The 17,366-nt window shown below is 50.9% G+C and overlaps 4 protein-coding genes across 4 annotated transcripts; 2 read left to right on the top strand and 2 right to left on the bottom strand.

Moving 5' to 3' along the window:
• Nucleotides 1-248: 248 nt before the first annotated feature.
• Nucleotides 249-3,865, top strand: FIESC28_05751 (uncharacterized protein; the record flags this gene model as incomplete). The annotated part of the gene is made up of 2 exons (XM_031159896.1): nt 249-487; nt 613-3,865. The coding sequence occupies 2 exons, from the start codon at nt 249-251 to the stop codon at nt 3,863-3,865; spliced, it is 3,492 nt and encodes a 1,163-aa protein (XP_031016059.1).
• Nucleotides 3,866-5,412: 1,547 nt separating this feature from the next.
• FIESC28_05752 (uncharacterized protein) lies at nt 5,413-9,839 on the bottom strand (the record flags this gene model as incomplete). The annotated part of the gene is made up of 6 exons (XM_031159897.1): nt 5,413-5,739; nt 5,793-5,997; nt 6,049-6,501; nt 6,557-6,888; nt 7,221-7,311; nt 7,567-9,839. The coding sequence occupies 6 exons, from the start codon at nt 9,837-9,839 to the stop codon at nt 5,413-5,415; spliced, it is 3,681 nt and encodes a 1,226-aa protein (XP_031016060.1).
• Nucleotides 9,840-11,792: 1,953 nt separating this feature from the next.
• FIESC28_05753 (uncharacterized protein) lies at nt 11,793-13,379 on the bottom strand (the record flags this gene model as incomplete). Its single annotated transcript, XM_031159898.1, has 4 exons — nt 11,793-11,983; nt 12,053-12,865; nt 12,918-13,106; nt 13,355-13,379. The coding sequence occupies 4 exons, from the start codon at nt 13,377-13,379 to the stop codon at nt 11,793-11,795; spliced, it is 1,218 nt and encodes a 405-aa protein (XP_031016061.1).
• Nucleotides 13,380-14,961: 1,582 nt separating this feature from the next.
• FIESC28_05754 (uncharacterized protein) lies at nt 14,962-17,143 on the top strand (the record flags this gene model as incomplete). The annotated part of the gene is made up of 2 exons (XM_031159899.1): nt 14,962-16,770; nt 16,835-17,143. 2 exons carry the CDS (start codon nt 14,962-14,964, stop codon nt 17,141-17,143), a joined length of 2,118 nt encoding a protein of 705 aa, XP_031016062.1.
• Nucleotides 17,144-17,366: the final 223 nt, after the last annotated feature.

Consider the following 17,366-nt stretch of genomic DNA (forward strand, 5'->3'; position numbering starts at 1 on the left):
CTGACGCTTTCACGTCGGCATTTCCTCGTCCATCGCTCGACATCGTCCATCGACAGCTACTAGACTGTTTTCCCGACGATTTCTATCTTAGGGTTGTCTTTTTTTCGCCGTTAGAAACGACTGAACGAACGTATTGATCCTCTACTCTAGGTGGTCAGTCGATCAGTCTCCGCCGAGAATAATAATCAACTATCCGGCCCGACACTTCCCTGTGTCACCGTCTTATGAGGTCGGCTAGATAATCGATAATGTCAACTTCTAGATCCGAACACTTGACTCTCGGCTACGCCTCTCAGTCTGGCAGTCAACCTCGTTCTGGTTCTCCTTCAGCCAGCAACTCCCCCATTGATCCTCTACCGCCTTCTAGGTCTCCGTTCGGTTTGTCTGGAGGTCTCAACCCTTCAAACAAGATGGCGGGCAACTCGCGATCCGGGGCTGGTTCTCCGTCGCACGACATCCCTGGTTCTAGCCGGCTGTTCTCCAAGAGGTTTGTCTGCCCCGAAAATATGCTTCCATGCTCTCCTTCAGTTCAAGAAATATTTTCTGTTCTGTTTGCCACTGCAGCCTTTGTTTGTTGTACATGCCGCTGACATAGACTTTTCCGTCCCATAGAGCTCGTGAGATCCAGGCCCAGGAAGGTGTATCAGGTATGCCTCTTTGGGGCGGCCCTCCCACAAGCGGTAACTCTACGCCGCTACGCGAGAATATTCCCGAGTCCCCAACCGATGGGTTTCCAGATTTTGCTCAGCTTCCTACACCGGACTCGATGCCTCAGACGAGACGTGCTCGCGCCGGCACAGTGCCCTCTCGTTTCTCTCCTGGGGGTGCCGGTAACGGCATACCTGGCGTGCCTGGCTTAGCTGCCAAGACCAACAGGCCCACGCCGACTCAGAGCCCTTTCAAGTCGCCTTCTCCTAACCCTGACGGACAGGAGAACCCCTCCAACAGTTCGACCCTTCTTTCTCGCCTCCGTGCCGGTTCCATGCCCCAGAGGAGCCAGTACGCCCCAATTCCTGGAACCAATTCGCCTTTTGGTCCTTCGATCTTTAGCAGCTGGAACCCTACAGGCGTTGGTCGTGAAAGAGCATCTACCTTAGCCAGCATTGCTAGTGTTGGTTCCAATGGTCCTAGCTCTCCTGCTCAGTCCCAGTTCTCCAAGGAAGGAGGCGGTGAGTCAGATGTCCATATGAGAACTCTGGATTATCTTGGTCTTGCAGAGACCCCGCAGCCTCCCCGTGCACAGCTCGCAGCGACTCCTTACCTGGCCAATCTCGACTTCACCAAGCAGGCAAGCCGATTCCGATCTTACTCAGTCAATAACAAAGACAAATATGCCGACGACGAGGACGACTATGATGCCGATATGCCCCTGGATCCCCAGTATGTTGCGGCACTTCAAGATCAGCTAGCTGCTACCAATGCCGCCATTCACAATCACAACCTCGCTGTTCAAGCTTTTGCCAACCAAGCCTCAGCTAATCGACCCCGGGCCCGCACCGCTGGAGTCTTGGATACCCCTGGAAGTCGGTTGATGCGAACCTACGTGTCTGGCAATTCTGGCCTTTCCAACCCCGTCGCCCCAGCTGAAATTCGTCTGCAAGATGACAAAGATTACGAGGATCTCCCTCAAGCTGTTGCCGGGATCAATCTTGGTAGATCGAACAGCCGCAATGCAGGCCTCCTCGGCGCTGACGAGCAGGGCCTCGAAGGTCCTACCAGCGCACTTTGGCTGGGCAGCATTCCCACATCGACCACTACGTCAACTCTGATTGAGATGTTCAAATCCCATGGTCCTATCCTCTCGGCCCGGGTTCTCACTCACAAGAACTGTGGTTTCGTCAACTTTGAGAGGGTGGAAAGCGCCATCTCGGCCAAAGCCAGTATGAACAGCAAGGAAATTTTCCCCGGTGCCGGGCCTATTCGTATCAACTTCGCCAAGCCACCGTCTGCGTCCAACACCCCTGGCCACGATGGAGTATTCCCATCTCCCAGCCCTGATCCGTTCTCCAAAGGACAGGACAGTGCCCAAGGTACAAATGTCACTACCCCTGCCGGCGAGACTGCTTCAGCCTCTGCTGCCACGAACACAGCACCAAAGGCTCCTTCTCTTCGTGAGATGACCACGGATATCCTCGATATTGTCAAGCAGTTTGGTGCCTCCGAGGAGGACAGGTTCAGAATCTCTCGCAACCTCCAGTCAGCCATCCAGTTTAACTCGTTCGTGGAGGAAATTCCTCCCATTCGTGAGCCTGCTCACACTCGTGTCCACGATGCACCCAAACTTCGGGATATTCGCAAGCGAATTGACAACCAGAGTTTATCCCAAGCCGAGATCGAAAACATTGCCGTCGACATGCTTCCCGAGATTGCCGAACTCTCGTCTGACTATCTGGGTAACACAGTGGTGCAGAAGTTGTTCGAACACTGCTCTGATCAGCTTCGTGATGCCATGCTGTCTGAGATTGCTCCTCACATGGCTGAGATTGGTGTTCACAAGAACGGCACTTGGGCAGCCCAGAAGATTATCGATGTTTGCAAGACTCCTGCTCAGATGTCTTTGATTGTTGAACACATCCGCCCTTACACTATTCCTCTTTTCCTGGATCAGTACGGCAACTATGTTCTTCAGGGCTGCCTTAAGTTTGGCGCCCCCTATAACGATTTTATTTTTGAGACTATGCTTGCCCGTATGTGGGAGGTCGCCCAGGGCCGATACGGTGCTCGTGCTATGAGAGCTTGTCTCGAAAGTCACCATTCAACCAAGGACCAGCAGCGAATGCTGGCTGCTGCCATCGCTCTCAACAGTGTGCAGCTGGCGACCAACGCCAATGGCGCACTTCTCCTGACTTGGTTCTTGGACACCTGCACGTTCCCTCAGCGTCGAACAGTCCTATCGCCCCAACTTGTGCCTTACCTGGTTCACCTTTGTACCCACAAGGTTGCCTATCTCACCGTACTAAAGGTCATCAACCAGAAGGCAGAGGCAGATGCTCGGGATGCTATTCTTCAAGCCCTGTTCTTCACGCCCAATGATCACGTGCTGGAGGCTATTCTGAAGGATCATCAATGCGGCGCTACTCTCATCTTCAAGGTGCTTACGACGCCTTTCTTCGATGAGTCTATCCGCAATCAGGTCGTAGAGAATGTCAAGAACGTCCTCGTCAGAATCAAGGCCCAGCCCAACCAAGGTTACAAGCGCCTAATGGATGAAGTTGGCTTATCCACCCGCAGCGCCGGTAATAACCGTGAAGCCAGCACCCACGCTGAGCAACGCCAACGTCCATCATCCAGGCAGGCGAACGCCAACGGTCATCACCCTAACTCTGCACACTCCAACAAGCCATTCTACAATCCTATGAACCAGCCAGCTAACCCTCCTGGATTTGATATGCCATATGGAGGTCAAAGGAACGAGCCTGCGGAGGGTGGCGTTTCTGCATTCCCTCAGTTCAACCAGGGCATGATGTACAACACGCCCGGTGGCCCAATGCCTGCCAATATGCAGCCAATGCAGTATCAGCAGATGATGAACCGCGGTCCACCCCCCATGAACTATAATTATCCTCCTATGCAGGCTGGATATGGTGGCTTCAATGGACCTAACCCTTCCGTTGACCAGTACCGCCAGCAGAACATGCCTAACGGAAGCCCTATCCAGCCGCCTGTTTCGCAGATGCCTCAGATGCCCGCCGGTCAAACCCCTTTCGCCCCTCCAGGATTTGGCATGGGAATGGGTAACTACGGCTACGGAAACATGGGGGGTATGCCCAACATGGGATACATGCAACAGGAGCAGGGTAACGGTAGACGAGGCCGTGTAAGACAACCTCAGTCTCGCAACGGGCAACAAAGAAGAGGGGGCTAATCAACTTTTTCAGAGATGATCAAGACGACTCTAGTTTCGCATCGCTTTAGGGGATTCAGACCGTGTTGAACCGATCTTTGCGGATTTCTTCCTACTTTCCAGATCAGTCCAGGCACACGACGCCATGAGGAGTTACGGTGTTCTTGCTTGGGGTGCCAACGCAGCGAAGACACATGCATTCATGAAAACGGCTCAAAAATGGTTCGAGGCTCCCTTATTCAACTTTGGATGCCTGTCTTCTTGTTTCTATACTTGCTTCCTTTCTTTTTCTGCTTACGGGACTCACGTCAGGCCGGTCTTGAAAGTGTTGGCACCGTCGCCTAAAGATTGGAGATCAAGCAGGACCACTTCTACGATTAAACGAACCCGAGAAAAAATAAAACCTAAACGAAGAAATTCAGTATTACACGATTCTGTTCAGAGCGGCGGTTAACTCTTGACCTGTTTGTCTTCTTATGGGCCCATGAGACTCTCTACCTGAGTCTTTCTTATAGGCCTCACCAGCTCAATGTCAGTTTTGATGAAAGAGATGATGCAAGACTTTGGGAAAAAGAATGTTGGGGCATTACGAATAATGCCAAGGTGGTTTATCTTATAACCTTTGTGAGACTGGCTACACTTGCAAGCCATATCTTTCAGAGGATTGTTGTATAGTAAAAAGATTTGCAAGAGCATTCTGACGTATCTACGTCTTGTAGCTTTTTATGACTTAGCAATTGATGTTGTTTATGGAAGTTCAATTAGATTGGCGCTGACATCAGAACCTAGACCGCTCGGTGGGCTACAAGCATCGTACATGTCTCAATTGTTGATACAGAACTAGCATAAATCGGTCTCATCGATATGTCTGTTTCAAACTGAAGGTGATTAAAAGTCATATATCTTATCTCCTATTCTTTTCAGTACCAAGTACTCATCGTATCTGCCTCTGTACCCCTTCCTTCTAGGTGGCTGAATCGATCAGTCTCACTTCCATGCTGTGTGCCTCGCCTGCTCTCGACTATGATACAACAAAGAGCAATTAGAGCAACGCTTTTGGATGATCTAGCATCCCGCTGCCCGCTTCTTGCTACTGAGCTTTCGCCATGGTGGCGAAACAAGGGTCATTTCGTGCATAATATAGAATTTTGAAAAAGAAAAAAACCGAACAAAAACGCAATAGGGGCGCAAATCGGTGATGACTGGTTGTTTGATGAAACAGATCCATAGCGCGAAGAGGATGGGTGGTCAAATCGATCAACAAAAAGCATCCAGAAGTATCTATAGTCGTGGGCAATGATTCAAATAGCAGAAACCTCCAAACTCCGGCGATATGTAGGTAGTCAAAAAGGCCACGTAAAAATATGTGAGCAGTGGTCGATTGTGCACTGCCTGCACAAGGACTTCCGAGCCGCAACAAGTTCGTACAGAGGTCTCCTTGCCTCTGAAATTGTTGAGATAGTGTTATAGTGTAATCAAATAGAGTACCAATCCCGCTTGGTATGGTTAATAGAAAACCACGATTACTCTTACGGGGCGACAGGGTCAATTATCCGGAAAAGAAATCGTTAGTCAAGTTCCATGGCGCCTTCGGCGTGATCAATAGTGGATGGAGGAGTGGGCTCGGTAACTGGAAGTGCCGTAACCTTGTCAAGTGGCTCAGCAATGGCCGAGTCTTGGGGAGACAGAATACTTGGTATGACATCTTCTTCGAGCATGGAAGCAGAGACACCATCGGGCTCACCAAGAAGCTGTCGAATACGACTTCCCATGGCGTCCATCTGAGTAAGAAGAGCACGCAGACTAAGCTTGTCGTTATCTGTTAAGTGGCCAGTCGAAATGTTGCTGGCATCTGTTTTTGTCATGAGAGATAAGACGCTAGGATCAGCGGCATCCTATCGACCGATCGTTAGTAAGACGTGTGGATGAGCGGATTGCCACGACTTACCAGTAGGGCCGTAACCAAGTAGTCAACGCCGTCTGATTTGCGCTCCTTGAGACTGGTCAAAGTTAAAGCCAGTTGCATTTCGTCCACGCTTCGCTGCAATTCAGAACCTGCAAGAGGTCTGTTTGGATCTCTCCCAGCGGGAAAAGTAGATACCCATCGAGATTCATCACGCCTGGGGCCGTAACCAGCATCTTGGCGACGTAATCTGAAAATCAGGATTAGACTATGTTGTGTCAGAATAAGTGGCTATACTTACTGCTCAATAAAATCAAGCACGATGCCCTTAGCTGGTAGCTTGTAGGCTCGGCCGAATGAGTCGGGATCTGGCCAGCCGGAATTGTTTGTAGATTCAATATCAGACTCGTCGCTCCAATCCACCTCAATATGCCCGTTGTTCTTGATGCCTCGCGAGAAAGCTGGTACAATAGTCTGGGCACCTTTGATTTTTCGGAAACGGTGAGCTGGTGCAAGTGGACGGACATCGGCCATGATCTCTTCAGGGTGTAAAGGACACCGCCAATTCTTGAGTACAGGCGGAACAGCAAGAGGAGGGTCCAAGCAGTCGATATGCCAGTAGAATAGACAGACGCTGCACGGAATGATGGCTCGCACATCCGTAGCGGGCTTTTGGCAGCCATGACAGATCACTGCTTGCCCTTCATCACGCTGCTTGAAAAAGTCTGGCAATTCTTCATAGCCATTCTTCTTCCTGAAAGTTTTGTCAGTACAGATTGACTTCTCCCTTGCAAATAAGCGTCACTCACTTGGTCGTCTTTGAAGTAATAACTTCTTCATAATCGCCATCAGTTGCAGCTTTGACGCCCTCAAAGCGGGTCTGTAATTTCTTAGGGAGGCTGAAGGCACGAGGAATGCTCTTCTCCAGATTGGTAAGAGCAGCTGCAAAGACACCCTTGAAAGCAGGCATGCGCGAGGGGTATCGCTTATACAAGCACTCATTGCAAAACCATTCATCGGGGAGATGATCTGAGGGTATCATTCCCACGCATTCAAAGTGGAATGACCGTGGGCATCCATCGCAGCAAACGACGTCTCCAGCAGCACCGCAGGCAGAGCAATCTTCGTCATTATCCGATACCTGGAAAAGGGGGGTCGAATTAGTCAACTATGTTCAAGTTCGTATTGTGTTCACCATGCGCTGCAGTTCGCGTTTCAACACGTCCTGATTGCTGATTCAAATGCTGGGGGCTGGTTCGGAAAAGCGGATCTTCGGGGACCACGAGAGATTACCCCGTTGGTAATCCTGGCCCGACAAGACAAGGCACAGCACAAAATTGGCCACCATCTGGTGAATTTCCCAGCAAACTCCATGATGTTGGCCATCCAGAGCGTACGAGGCCAGTTCAAACCAGAGCAATTTTTTCCCCGCGATTGCGGAACATGTGAACAGTGAACAGAGTAAGAACATACCTGATCTTTGGCTATGCCGTTCGTTGTAGGGGTTTCTCCCAGCGGCCGAGGTACTCCAGCAGCAGTTCCTCCTCCTCTCTTTTTGATGGGACTAGATTGAAGACATGGTTAGCATGATCTGGGGAACTAAGAGGTGGTGGGAAAGAGTGTAACTAAGGCATCTCGAGAAAATGACTGCAGGTAATGAAGAGATGAGCCTGGTTGCATAGACGTTCCGTGATCTCTCATAAATCAAGGAGACATTTGGAAAATCCACGGCCAGGAGCATTCTGATAATACCTATCATGATACTCATGACTGAAGCGATGCAGATGGTGATAAAGATGATGATTCGGGTGTGACTTACGATGACTTGACACGAAGGCCAGTTCTCGGCTTCTTTGGGGGGCGTAGCGTGGGCGTCGCAGCCCGTGATCCTCCGGCTGAGCTGTCCCTCTCATCGCGCTGGAAAGACCACGCAACAGGAGACACGGCAGTGTCGATCTCATCATGAGGTCTCTTGCTAGCTGACCGTGTAGATCTTGTCGTCGCCGTAGAGGCAGCGGCGGATTGACGCGTCTTCCTTGTCGACTTTGCGGGAGTTGTGAAAAGCTCCTCGTCGACCTCTGCTCCTCGAACAGAGCTTTCCTGGGCCGTAACACTGTTGGCAAACTTTTGCGCATCGCGTCTTCTGTCCCAAAATGACTCGTCTTTATCATGACTGGCGAGAGTGTCATCCGCAGGGGCAGATGATGCCTTGTTCTTTCCTGTCTTTGACTTGGTAGGTAGATTGGGAAAGATTTGTGCAGCAGGAACTCGTCCCGGCATACTGGCGTCGGCACTCACGCTGATGGTCGCACTTGCGGGTGGTGCATCAGCGTCAATGTGAGTGCTGGTGTTTGAGATGGGAATGGTGGGTGATGATGGTTGCTGCTTAGTAGACTTGTTGGTCTTGGTACTGGCCTTGGTCTTAGGCTTGGACTTGTTACTGGTAGTGGTACCTGTCTTGGAGGCGACTGATTTGCGGCGGGTGGTGATTGGCCGAGGTTTTGGCGCATCACTGGAGTCGGGTCCAGGGCGACCGGTACCCCCTCGACGAACCGGGCTGGGGCTACCCATGATGGCCTCAGGCGACGACAGGCTGAGAGCTGACGAGAGAGATGAGTCGCTCGAGGCCGAATCTCGCCTGTTTCGCTTGCGCGAGGGCGTTTGGGGTGGGTTATCGAAGGACATTTTTCGTGGTGTGTTGCGGGTTGCCTGAGCCTGGGTTTGGGCTTGGGTTTGGTTTTGAATTTGAGTCTGGGTCTTGGATGAGTGAGAAGAAGAGTGAGTGCGAGAATGTGATGTCTTTGCCCTCTTGGCGGCTCGAGCTGGTGGTTGTTGATTGCTTCCCTGTTCTTTTTCCTCCTCTTCATCGACAAACTGTTCCTCTGCTTCCTCCTCCTCTTCCTCTTCTTCTTCCTCTGTCTCAATGTCTGCCACCTCAACCACCTCCTCTACTTGATTGTGAAGCAGCAGCTTGCTATACGGTGCTGCCTTGGGTTTGTGGGGAGTAAATCTGCTGTTGGTGGTTGGAGGAATAAAGTAATAGCATCCTTGGTTATCCTTCTTGCCTTCTCGCTTCTTCTTTTCCATTTGCTTGGAAAATTTGCGCATCGTAGCCTCATCCGCTGTTTGGGTGAAGACGTCTTCAATCATGGCAACGAACTGAGGGTCACTTGATTTTTCGTCGTAGAGGGTCCGCAGCGCCCACGCGGTCGGATATCGGTAATGTTTGAGAGCTTCGTCCACTGCAGCTTCAACAACCTTGTCTGCGAATTCTTTGTCTTCGGGTTCCACAGGTTCAGCTGCGTGAATTGTCGCCTCTGTTGGGATTGTGTCTGCCTCGTCTTCTTCGTCCTCTTGCTCGGAATCCTGGATGACTTTTGTGGCTCCCGCTTCGGCTGCTGTTGCAGCTACCGTCACTGCTGCCTTGATCTCTTTCTCAGATCCTCTGCGCTCCTTTGACCCCTTGGCCGTCGGCTTAGTCACAGTAGAGCTCCTGCGACCGGCCGAAGAGCGTCGCGTCCGTTTTCCCAGGGATGCACGGCCAGACTGACGTCGTTTTGGGCGACTGGGATCGTAATCTTCGTCGTCCTCGTCGTCTGCTGCTGCTGCTGCGTCTTTGAGAACGATAGATACCCTCCGTGGCGGTGTAGGGGGCAAGGTGACGGGTGGAGGGGAAGAATCTGCCGCTCTCGCCGTAATCGCAACATCCACATGCGCCTCCGCATCCGCGTCCACGTCAACATCCACAACAGGGTCAGTCGCGGCGACATGCGCCGAGTTTTTGGCAGCACCTGCCCCTGACGGCCTCAATATAATCCTTTTAACGCCAGAACTTGTTTCGGGTCCCGTCTTCTTGGGTTTTGGCAGACTTCCCAAAGGAGCCATATTCTCAACCACGCCGTAGCGCACCAGCCCGTCATCTTCGAAGCTCGCCTTGCTCTGCACGCTCGGCTCTAGCCAGCGCTGCATAAATGCCCTTGAGCTCTCCGTCGCCCCCTTAGACGCGTCGAGGACCCCATTCCATTTAGTATTTTGCGATTGCGCCGGACTCGAATAACGGGATCGTGTGGCGCGGGTATTTGAAGAAATCATTGTGCCGGGCTTTGGCTTGCCTGGTTCTGTCCTGTCCGGTCCTGCCCTGTCCTGGAGGGTGTCGGGCAGCCTGCGTGTGCCAGTTGCCGTGGAACGGGCAGCGCACCTCTCTAGGCCTACTGAAAAGAATAGTGGTTAGCATGGCTGCACAAAATTGAATAGGGGTAAATAGTGTAATATTTTTACTTTTCACTTAGAAAGCAGCATGAATTACTGCCGTATTATCGCGTCTTTCAAGGTCGTGGACGCGAGTTGTTGAAGAGTGAATGAGTGAGTGGGTTGCTTTTCGTTGCAGGTTGAGACTCGGGCTTTTACTCTGCTTTGCTTCGTCGCCTCGACTTGAAAGACAGGACCCATACCCAGTGTCAGTGCATGCATCGGAGCTGACGGCGCGGGTCGGACAAGGGACAAGGGGGGTCCAAGGTAACCCAGGACTGTAGGAAGGGCAGGAAGTGAGAAAGAAAAAAAAAAGAGTTTCTGGCACTGGCAGCCTAAACTTTTCGTTTCTTGTTCCGTCTTTATTTGTGGTATTCCTTTGTTGGTTGTGCTGTATCCGTAATGAACCTGCTATACCTACCAATAGCACCTAATTCATAGTAAAATCCCATGTGATGGTTTATGACCCAATGTTGACGGTACCCCTTCCTCCAGTGGTTTCTGTAGCACCTGAAGCTCGAGCTCTCCCTGCCGTGCCCAGGATTTACTCATTTATTTACATCCACCAATTTAATGTCTTCTTTTTCCTATCACTCTTCCCTATGAGATGTATCCTACCTTTTCTTCATTTTACTCGGCGGCTCTCTGGTGGTTCATCTTTCAATCTTGTATTCAACCGTTTGCTTTTAGTTCTGTAAGATAGGGAAGCTCCAGCACTAACAAAAGATGGATAAGAGCTCCAGCTCTCTCCCCTAGCAACCACCACTACAATCCACCCGCTCACTAGCTCAAGCTCGCCATCTTAGGACTGTAAAATAAAGTACCTACTGTAGCTTGAATTCCTTATACACTATTGTCATGAAAGTTACGCCATACTACTTTAAATTTCTTGGGAAAGAGGAAGTTATGGTAGATAGATACCTACTGACACATGATCAAAATAGGGGTAACCTCTGGCCACCTCCATCAACCACCGTTGCGCCTGGACAACTCTAGTATTGAGGCCACTGTGACGGATAGATTACCGTCCAGAGCACGGGAAGCCATTGGCGATTCTGTCCATTCAGCACTGGCTTGTTTGTTTGTTAGTGCTGTGCTTGGATAACCCTAGAGTGTACTGTAGTGTCCTCCTCTAGCCGCAAGTCACAGCAACTTAGGCAACCAAATCACCAGCCACTTGGTTGGTGACTGGCATTTGCCTATCTGACTTCTCTCTCCGCTTTCTGCTACCATACACCGCACCTCGTCATAAATCATGTGCATTCAGGGGGCATACGCCATGAGCAGACATCCCACATTTTGTGATTCACGCCGAGTTGGTACTTCGGAACTACCCCTGGGCGTACGAACGCATTACTGTTGGTTTAGTCATTGTCGGCTTGTTGCGACCATCGCCGCCCAATATCTTCCGGCGAGTCTTGGTCTTCCCCATGGCGTCGTGTTCGAAAGATGCATGCATCACCAATAGATGTGTCGGGTCCTGCAAGGTGCATCACAAATACATTCATAGTTGATCAGTATCGGGCTGTGTGAGATTTCTATATATTCTGGCTGGATCACACCACCTGATCAAAATGGCTGACGTCGGTTTTGGCGGTTTCTGTCGTCCCTTTCAGCCTTCCGACGGTTTTCTTATGAAGATGTTTTCCTTCATATATATAGCCCATCCAATGCTGGGTAAGTCGGTGACCCAAGCTGCCGATATGCATCCCGTTTGACTTGCGCTTCTTGCTTCATCCGTCCTTGGATCCTTGATCTTTCCGCAACTCTTCAACAGCTATTTTGATGCCATGTACTTTACTCTTCATCGCCCTCCTTCTTGGCGGCCTTCTTCTTGGGCTTGCTCTTCTTCTTGCCGGTGTTTCGGGCCATGGGCTGTTCCAGGATCTTAAGGATTTCCTCGTCCTCGATCTTCTTGTCGGTCTCGTACTTCTCGAGGTCCAGAGCAGGAGGGCCACCAAGCTTGGTAATACCGTTCTTGGTAATGGCTTGAGTTTGCGTCAGTATCTTCAACTCTTGCAATATACCTTGTCTTTGTTGCGTGGAGTATTACTTACCGAGAGTTGTAAGGTATCGGGCAACGGGGGAGTTGTCCTTGTCACCAACGAGCTCGTATTGGCGGAAGACGTTTCCTCGGACACACTCAACGACACCAGACTTGGCGTCACGCTCGTCCTCAAGCTGTCGCAAGCTGAAGGGGAAAATACCGAACTTCTTCTGGACCTCGTTGAGGATCTTGCGAGAAGTAGGTCGCTTCAAACCGTAAGTCTGGTTGGTGCGGCGGTGGAGAGTAGCACGCTGGTCGAGTCCCTTGACCTTTCCGGAGCCCAGACTGACACCGACCTCGACACCCCAAACTTCACCGACCTCAGGAACACCCTCACCCTTGGTGCCCTCGGCAGGAGAAAGGACAATCTTCTTGCTACCTTCGATCTCGTTGTGGTCGAAAAGCCACGAAGTGGTGCTCTCGACAATGTTGACTTCGTAGGCCTTGGCAACCTTCTCCAGGAGGCTGGTGATCTTGGCCTGTGTGGGAGCCTTCTGGGAGGCAGCCTTGGCCTTCTCCTCATCAGAGCCCTGGGCCAGGAGACCAGGGGGGATCATCAATCGCAGAAGGACCTCGTTGATGTAGTAGTTAGCGAGGACCAGGTCGGCAGTTCGGCCAGTGATCTTCTCGCCAGCCTTGTCTTCGGGGGTGGCGATCACAGTGTCACAGACGATGGAACCGAAGCCATCGATTTGAGCACCAAGCTGGATCTTGATAGCCTCGCCATCCTTAATCTCGGCGCTGGCCTCAGCCTCGTCGGAGGTAAGAGGAGTGTAGGGAGTGACGTAGGACGAGGGGGAGACGGTAGTGGGGTGGGAGAAACCTTTGGAGCAGCATTAGCTATGTCGTCAGGGTCAGACTCGAGTATGACAAACCCTTGTTGATCTTCTTTCCTCGGTAGACCTTGGAAACCTCTTCCTCGATGAGCTTGTCTCCCTGCTGGCAGATATCGACAATCTTGGCGCCAGGAACAACGAGCTTGGAAACCTCAGCAAGAACCTTCTCGGAGATCTGAGCAGCGGTCTTGTACTTTGTGAGGGTGTCTGGGTTAGCCAGAGAGTAATCTAAAAAATAGGTGTCAGTATGTCAGAGCTCAATGCGAGGCCATCGTGGGGCATTGATGACGAGGGCATTCGCAAGAGTGAATGGCTTGCCCAGTTTGCTGTTATGGCGGGGCAGCAAGTGGTGAAGTAAGGTAACGAGGGGTAGCAGCAACAGCAGCTGACTGTGCAGACAGGAGCTTGAGCTGGACTCGTGTATAATGAATGGATGTGATTGTATTTCAGGACTCAACCTGAGGGAAAAGACTTACCGATTTCCTTGTTCTCCGACGACATGGTGGGCAATTTTTCTGTTTGACTCGGTTGGGTTTAAGAAAAAATGAAGAACTGCAAATGCCGGGGCAGTGTGGATGAAAGCTCGAGCAGGTCAGTCGCACAGAATCAGAATCAGAATGGAATAGGTCAGGTCAGGTCAGGTAGCTGGAGCCAGTGGGTTTTACGACTGGAATGGGAAGTGGGGATTGAGCTGGAGGGCTTCGACAGCAGGGTTTAATGAGTTAGCACCTATCCGTATAGGTACAGTAAGTTTGATGGATGGAGGGGTTCCTTTGGAGTTAATACGAGGAAGAGAGAGAGAGTGAGAGTGGACATATTTATCCACCAGATTCTGAGCTCTATCTTGTGATATGTTGATTTCTTTCTTATATGAGACACTTTGAATTGACATTGTGCTGTCAGGCTTTGGTCATCCCAACTCTGCTCTGCTTTGTATCGATGGATCTTGTGTCGTGTGGGCAACTGCCTTTGTGCGAGCAACCAAGCGCCACCCCGATGCATATGGTACTGTAAACCATAAAGTGAAGGTTGAGTATATGACTGCGTCTTGTCATGCAATAAATCAATTGAACGATTGAATTTCTATTCGTTCTCCATCTGAGATCTCAAGACAAATATCCATCACCGTTTTCCCTTGATGCAAATTACCTAATACTCAACACACCAGGGGCACAGGGAGGGAGCACCGTACTATCTTTACTTGGTGATCAGTAGGTTAGTAGGTATGACTTCATCTAGCCCTATTCCATATTGGGCTTTCGGTCACTCCCGTCCCGTTACTTCTAAGCAGATTACCCTATACGATCTCACCTGTCCATCGACTCAGGAACAGTTTTTAACCTTACGTACTATATATATAGATATTCATACTACTCAAGACGGTGTTAAGATTTTATCGTACAAGATAAAACTCTAGTTGGGCTCTGGTTTCATTGTTAAAGTCTAAAAACCATGGTTCTGATTTCCCACTGTCGGTCGACGTTACAATCCAAGTAACGGGTATCTAGTGTATAAGTGCACGCCGTCGTAAGAGTATATAGAGAACCCCTTCTTTACGTGCAATGTTATAAGTTACTGACTTAAAAGACCCAATCCATGATAATATGGTAGGTAGGAGTTAATAACAAATGAATCTCACGATATTCTGCAGCATACAATACACACGCCACATGCGTTTCATACCGACGTGGCGCAGTCGAGTAGCTGTACATTACTTTTGCCGCATCGGTGGTGGACCAGAATGTACACTGAGACATGCCACTAGCCACATAATAGTTGTAGGTTAGCAGCTTCTAGGTCCCGTCGCGGCACCGCAGAATCCTCCCAGTCTGCTACTTGCAGTTGCAGCTGAACTGAACAAATCCTCAAGCCTCGCGCCTTTTCAACTCAAGGTAGACTTTCGCCCAACAACGTCGAATCCACCCGCCAAGGTCAACTCTTTTAACTTAACGAACCCGCCCATCTAAATCCGCATCGCGATTCGAGTGCAATCTCTAATAATTCTGCTCTTCCCTCTCCGACGCGGCCCTTCCGCTGCGCCGCGACCCGCGACCGCGATCCACGCCCCGTAAACCCTCCAAATATGGCTGCTCAGCCGTCCGCGTCCTCGTCGACGGCGCCGGCTACAGGCCCGGCATCTGCCACAGGCTCTGAGAAAGATGCATCCTCTTCAAACTCACCGGGCAATATGCCAGTGCGCACCAAGGAGTCATTTGATAAGCTGATGGTGGAGCGATTCATCACCCGTGATGCCATCGCCGCGGCCGCGCTCGGTGGTCAACTCGACCAGACCCGTAAAATAATGAGCGACACGCGGGACAAGATCCAAGAGTATCGCCAGGTTCGCACCGACTATCGCCAATGGTTTCCTCCATCAAGGCTATACGGTGAAGGCTATAATGGCTTCGGCAATGGATATACAGAGAACCAAGGACAGTCGCGCATTGTCTATCCCTCCCAGAAACAACGACCCGGCCAACGAACGACGCCTCCTCTCAAGTACAAGCGCAAGGATATGCTCAAACAGGCCGAGCAACATGAGGAACTGGTGCCGTTGCGGTTGGAAGTCGAATGGGATAAGATTAAGCTGCGTGATACATTTACGTGGAATCTACACGAGAGACTGCTTCAAGTCGAGTTGTTTGCGGCACAGCTCGTTGAAGATATGGGTCTGAAGCCGCCTGCATCGCAACCAGTATATGAACAGGTTGTGCACCAAATGCGCGAGCAGCTTAATGACTTTTACCCCCTGGTATACTCTGAGGACGATGCGCTGGACCCCGAACTCCCATACTCAGCATACAAAAACGATGAGATGCGAGTCCTCATCAAACTGAACATCACAATCGGCCAGCATACCCTTGTCGATCAGTTTGAATGGGAGATCAACAACCCCTCAAACTCACCAGAGGAGTTTGCAGCTAATATGGCGCGGGATCTCTCTCTATCGGGAGAGTTCACGACCGCCATTGCACATTGTATCCGGGAGCAAACGCAACTCTTTACTCGCAGCTTGTATAGCGTCGGTCATCCCTTTGACGGACGCCCAATTGAGGATCCTGATCTTGTCGGCGCATTCTTGCAGACCCCCCTCCCGACTGTCTTCCGACCCCAACAACAGGCCAAGGACTATGCACCATATCTCTACGAGCTTAGCGAGGCAGACCTGGAAAGAAACGAGACGATCTTCTCCCGCGAGCAGCGACGCCAGAAGCGATCGATTAATCGACGGGGTGGTCCTCAACTGCCCGATCTTAGAGAGAGGCAAAGAACCATTCGAACGCTTGTTGTCTCATCCGTTTTACCTGGGGCCGCAGCCACCATTGATGAGAGCCGTTTGTACAAGAGAGCTGCTGGTCCCAGAATGAAGCGTCCTGTGCGGGATGGAGACCTTTCTGAATCCGACGATAGTGAGGACTCGGCTCCTGACTCACCTGCTCCCTCACAAATTACCGGTGGTACTGCTCGAACGCGCGGCATGCGCGGTGCTGCATCTGCTGCTCAGCAGAGAATGGCCAACCTTGGTCGATCTGAAACCCCTGAAGCTAGCGCAATCACACATCATCACGAAACTAGAACCTCCCGCCGATTCAGAGAAGAAACCGAAGAGCCCACGCAATTAATTGTGACCCTCAAGCTTAGCCAGGATAAGCTGAGACGGTTGATGAACCGTGATTATTCCGACTTAACAGCATCATCTCAAACGCCAGTTGCCTTCCCGCGAGCTCCCAGCGCTTCTGCTCCCTCAAAATCCATGCCACCACCGCCTTCCACACCATCCAGTGCTACCCCTCATGCGCCGATGACACCCTCCTCATCGCTTCCTCCAGGTCAGATAGGTCGACTACCGGCCCCCCCGACAGTGCCCGGACAATCTGCCTCTATGCCACAAGTAAGTCACCAAACTGTTCTATGAAACGGACTTTAAAGTTTAGTACTGACAATTTCTTCCTTAGCCCCCACCCCCTGAATGGCTTGTTAATGCCCTTAAAGAATTAGAGAAGACATACAACCGTGGCGATAGGTTTGAAGCCATGATGAAATACTCTTATCTCGACCCCGTGACGGAGTTGCCTATTCAAGGCCAACCACTGCCTGAGGGTGTCAAGTATGCTTGGTTGCCGCGCATTCGTTGTCTGGATTGCACAAGCAAACTTTACACACCCGGCCCTGATATGACGGTTCGGAAGTTCGAGGCTCATCTTGAATTCTCGGGCCACAAGAACGCGGTTGCCAAGCGTGTGGCAAGGGAGGCCAACCCCTGAGTTTGCTATTTACCTGGGCGTTACTCAAATGGGAACACCATCCAAACACTTGTGTGGGCTGTATCTTATTAGACGACAAGGTGGCGTTGCTTTCTTTTCTTCTTTTGATGCAAGTTATGCTTCTTAAAAGACAGAGTCCCGGGTGTTTTTCTAAATCATTTTCTTTTTGTCCATAGCACCTCGAGCAGAGAGGGAGAATGGGATGGTCAGGTCATAGGGTATG

This window comes from Fusarium coffeatum, assembly GCF_003316985.1.
Source record: "Fusarium coffeatum strain FIESC_28 chromosome Unknown BRIP53273_contig_123, whole genome shotgun sequence".
Lineage (NCBI taxonomy): Eukaryota > Fungi > Ascomycota > Sordariomycetes > Hypocreales > Nectriaceae > Fusarium > Fusarium coffeatum.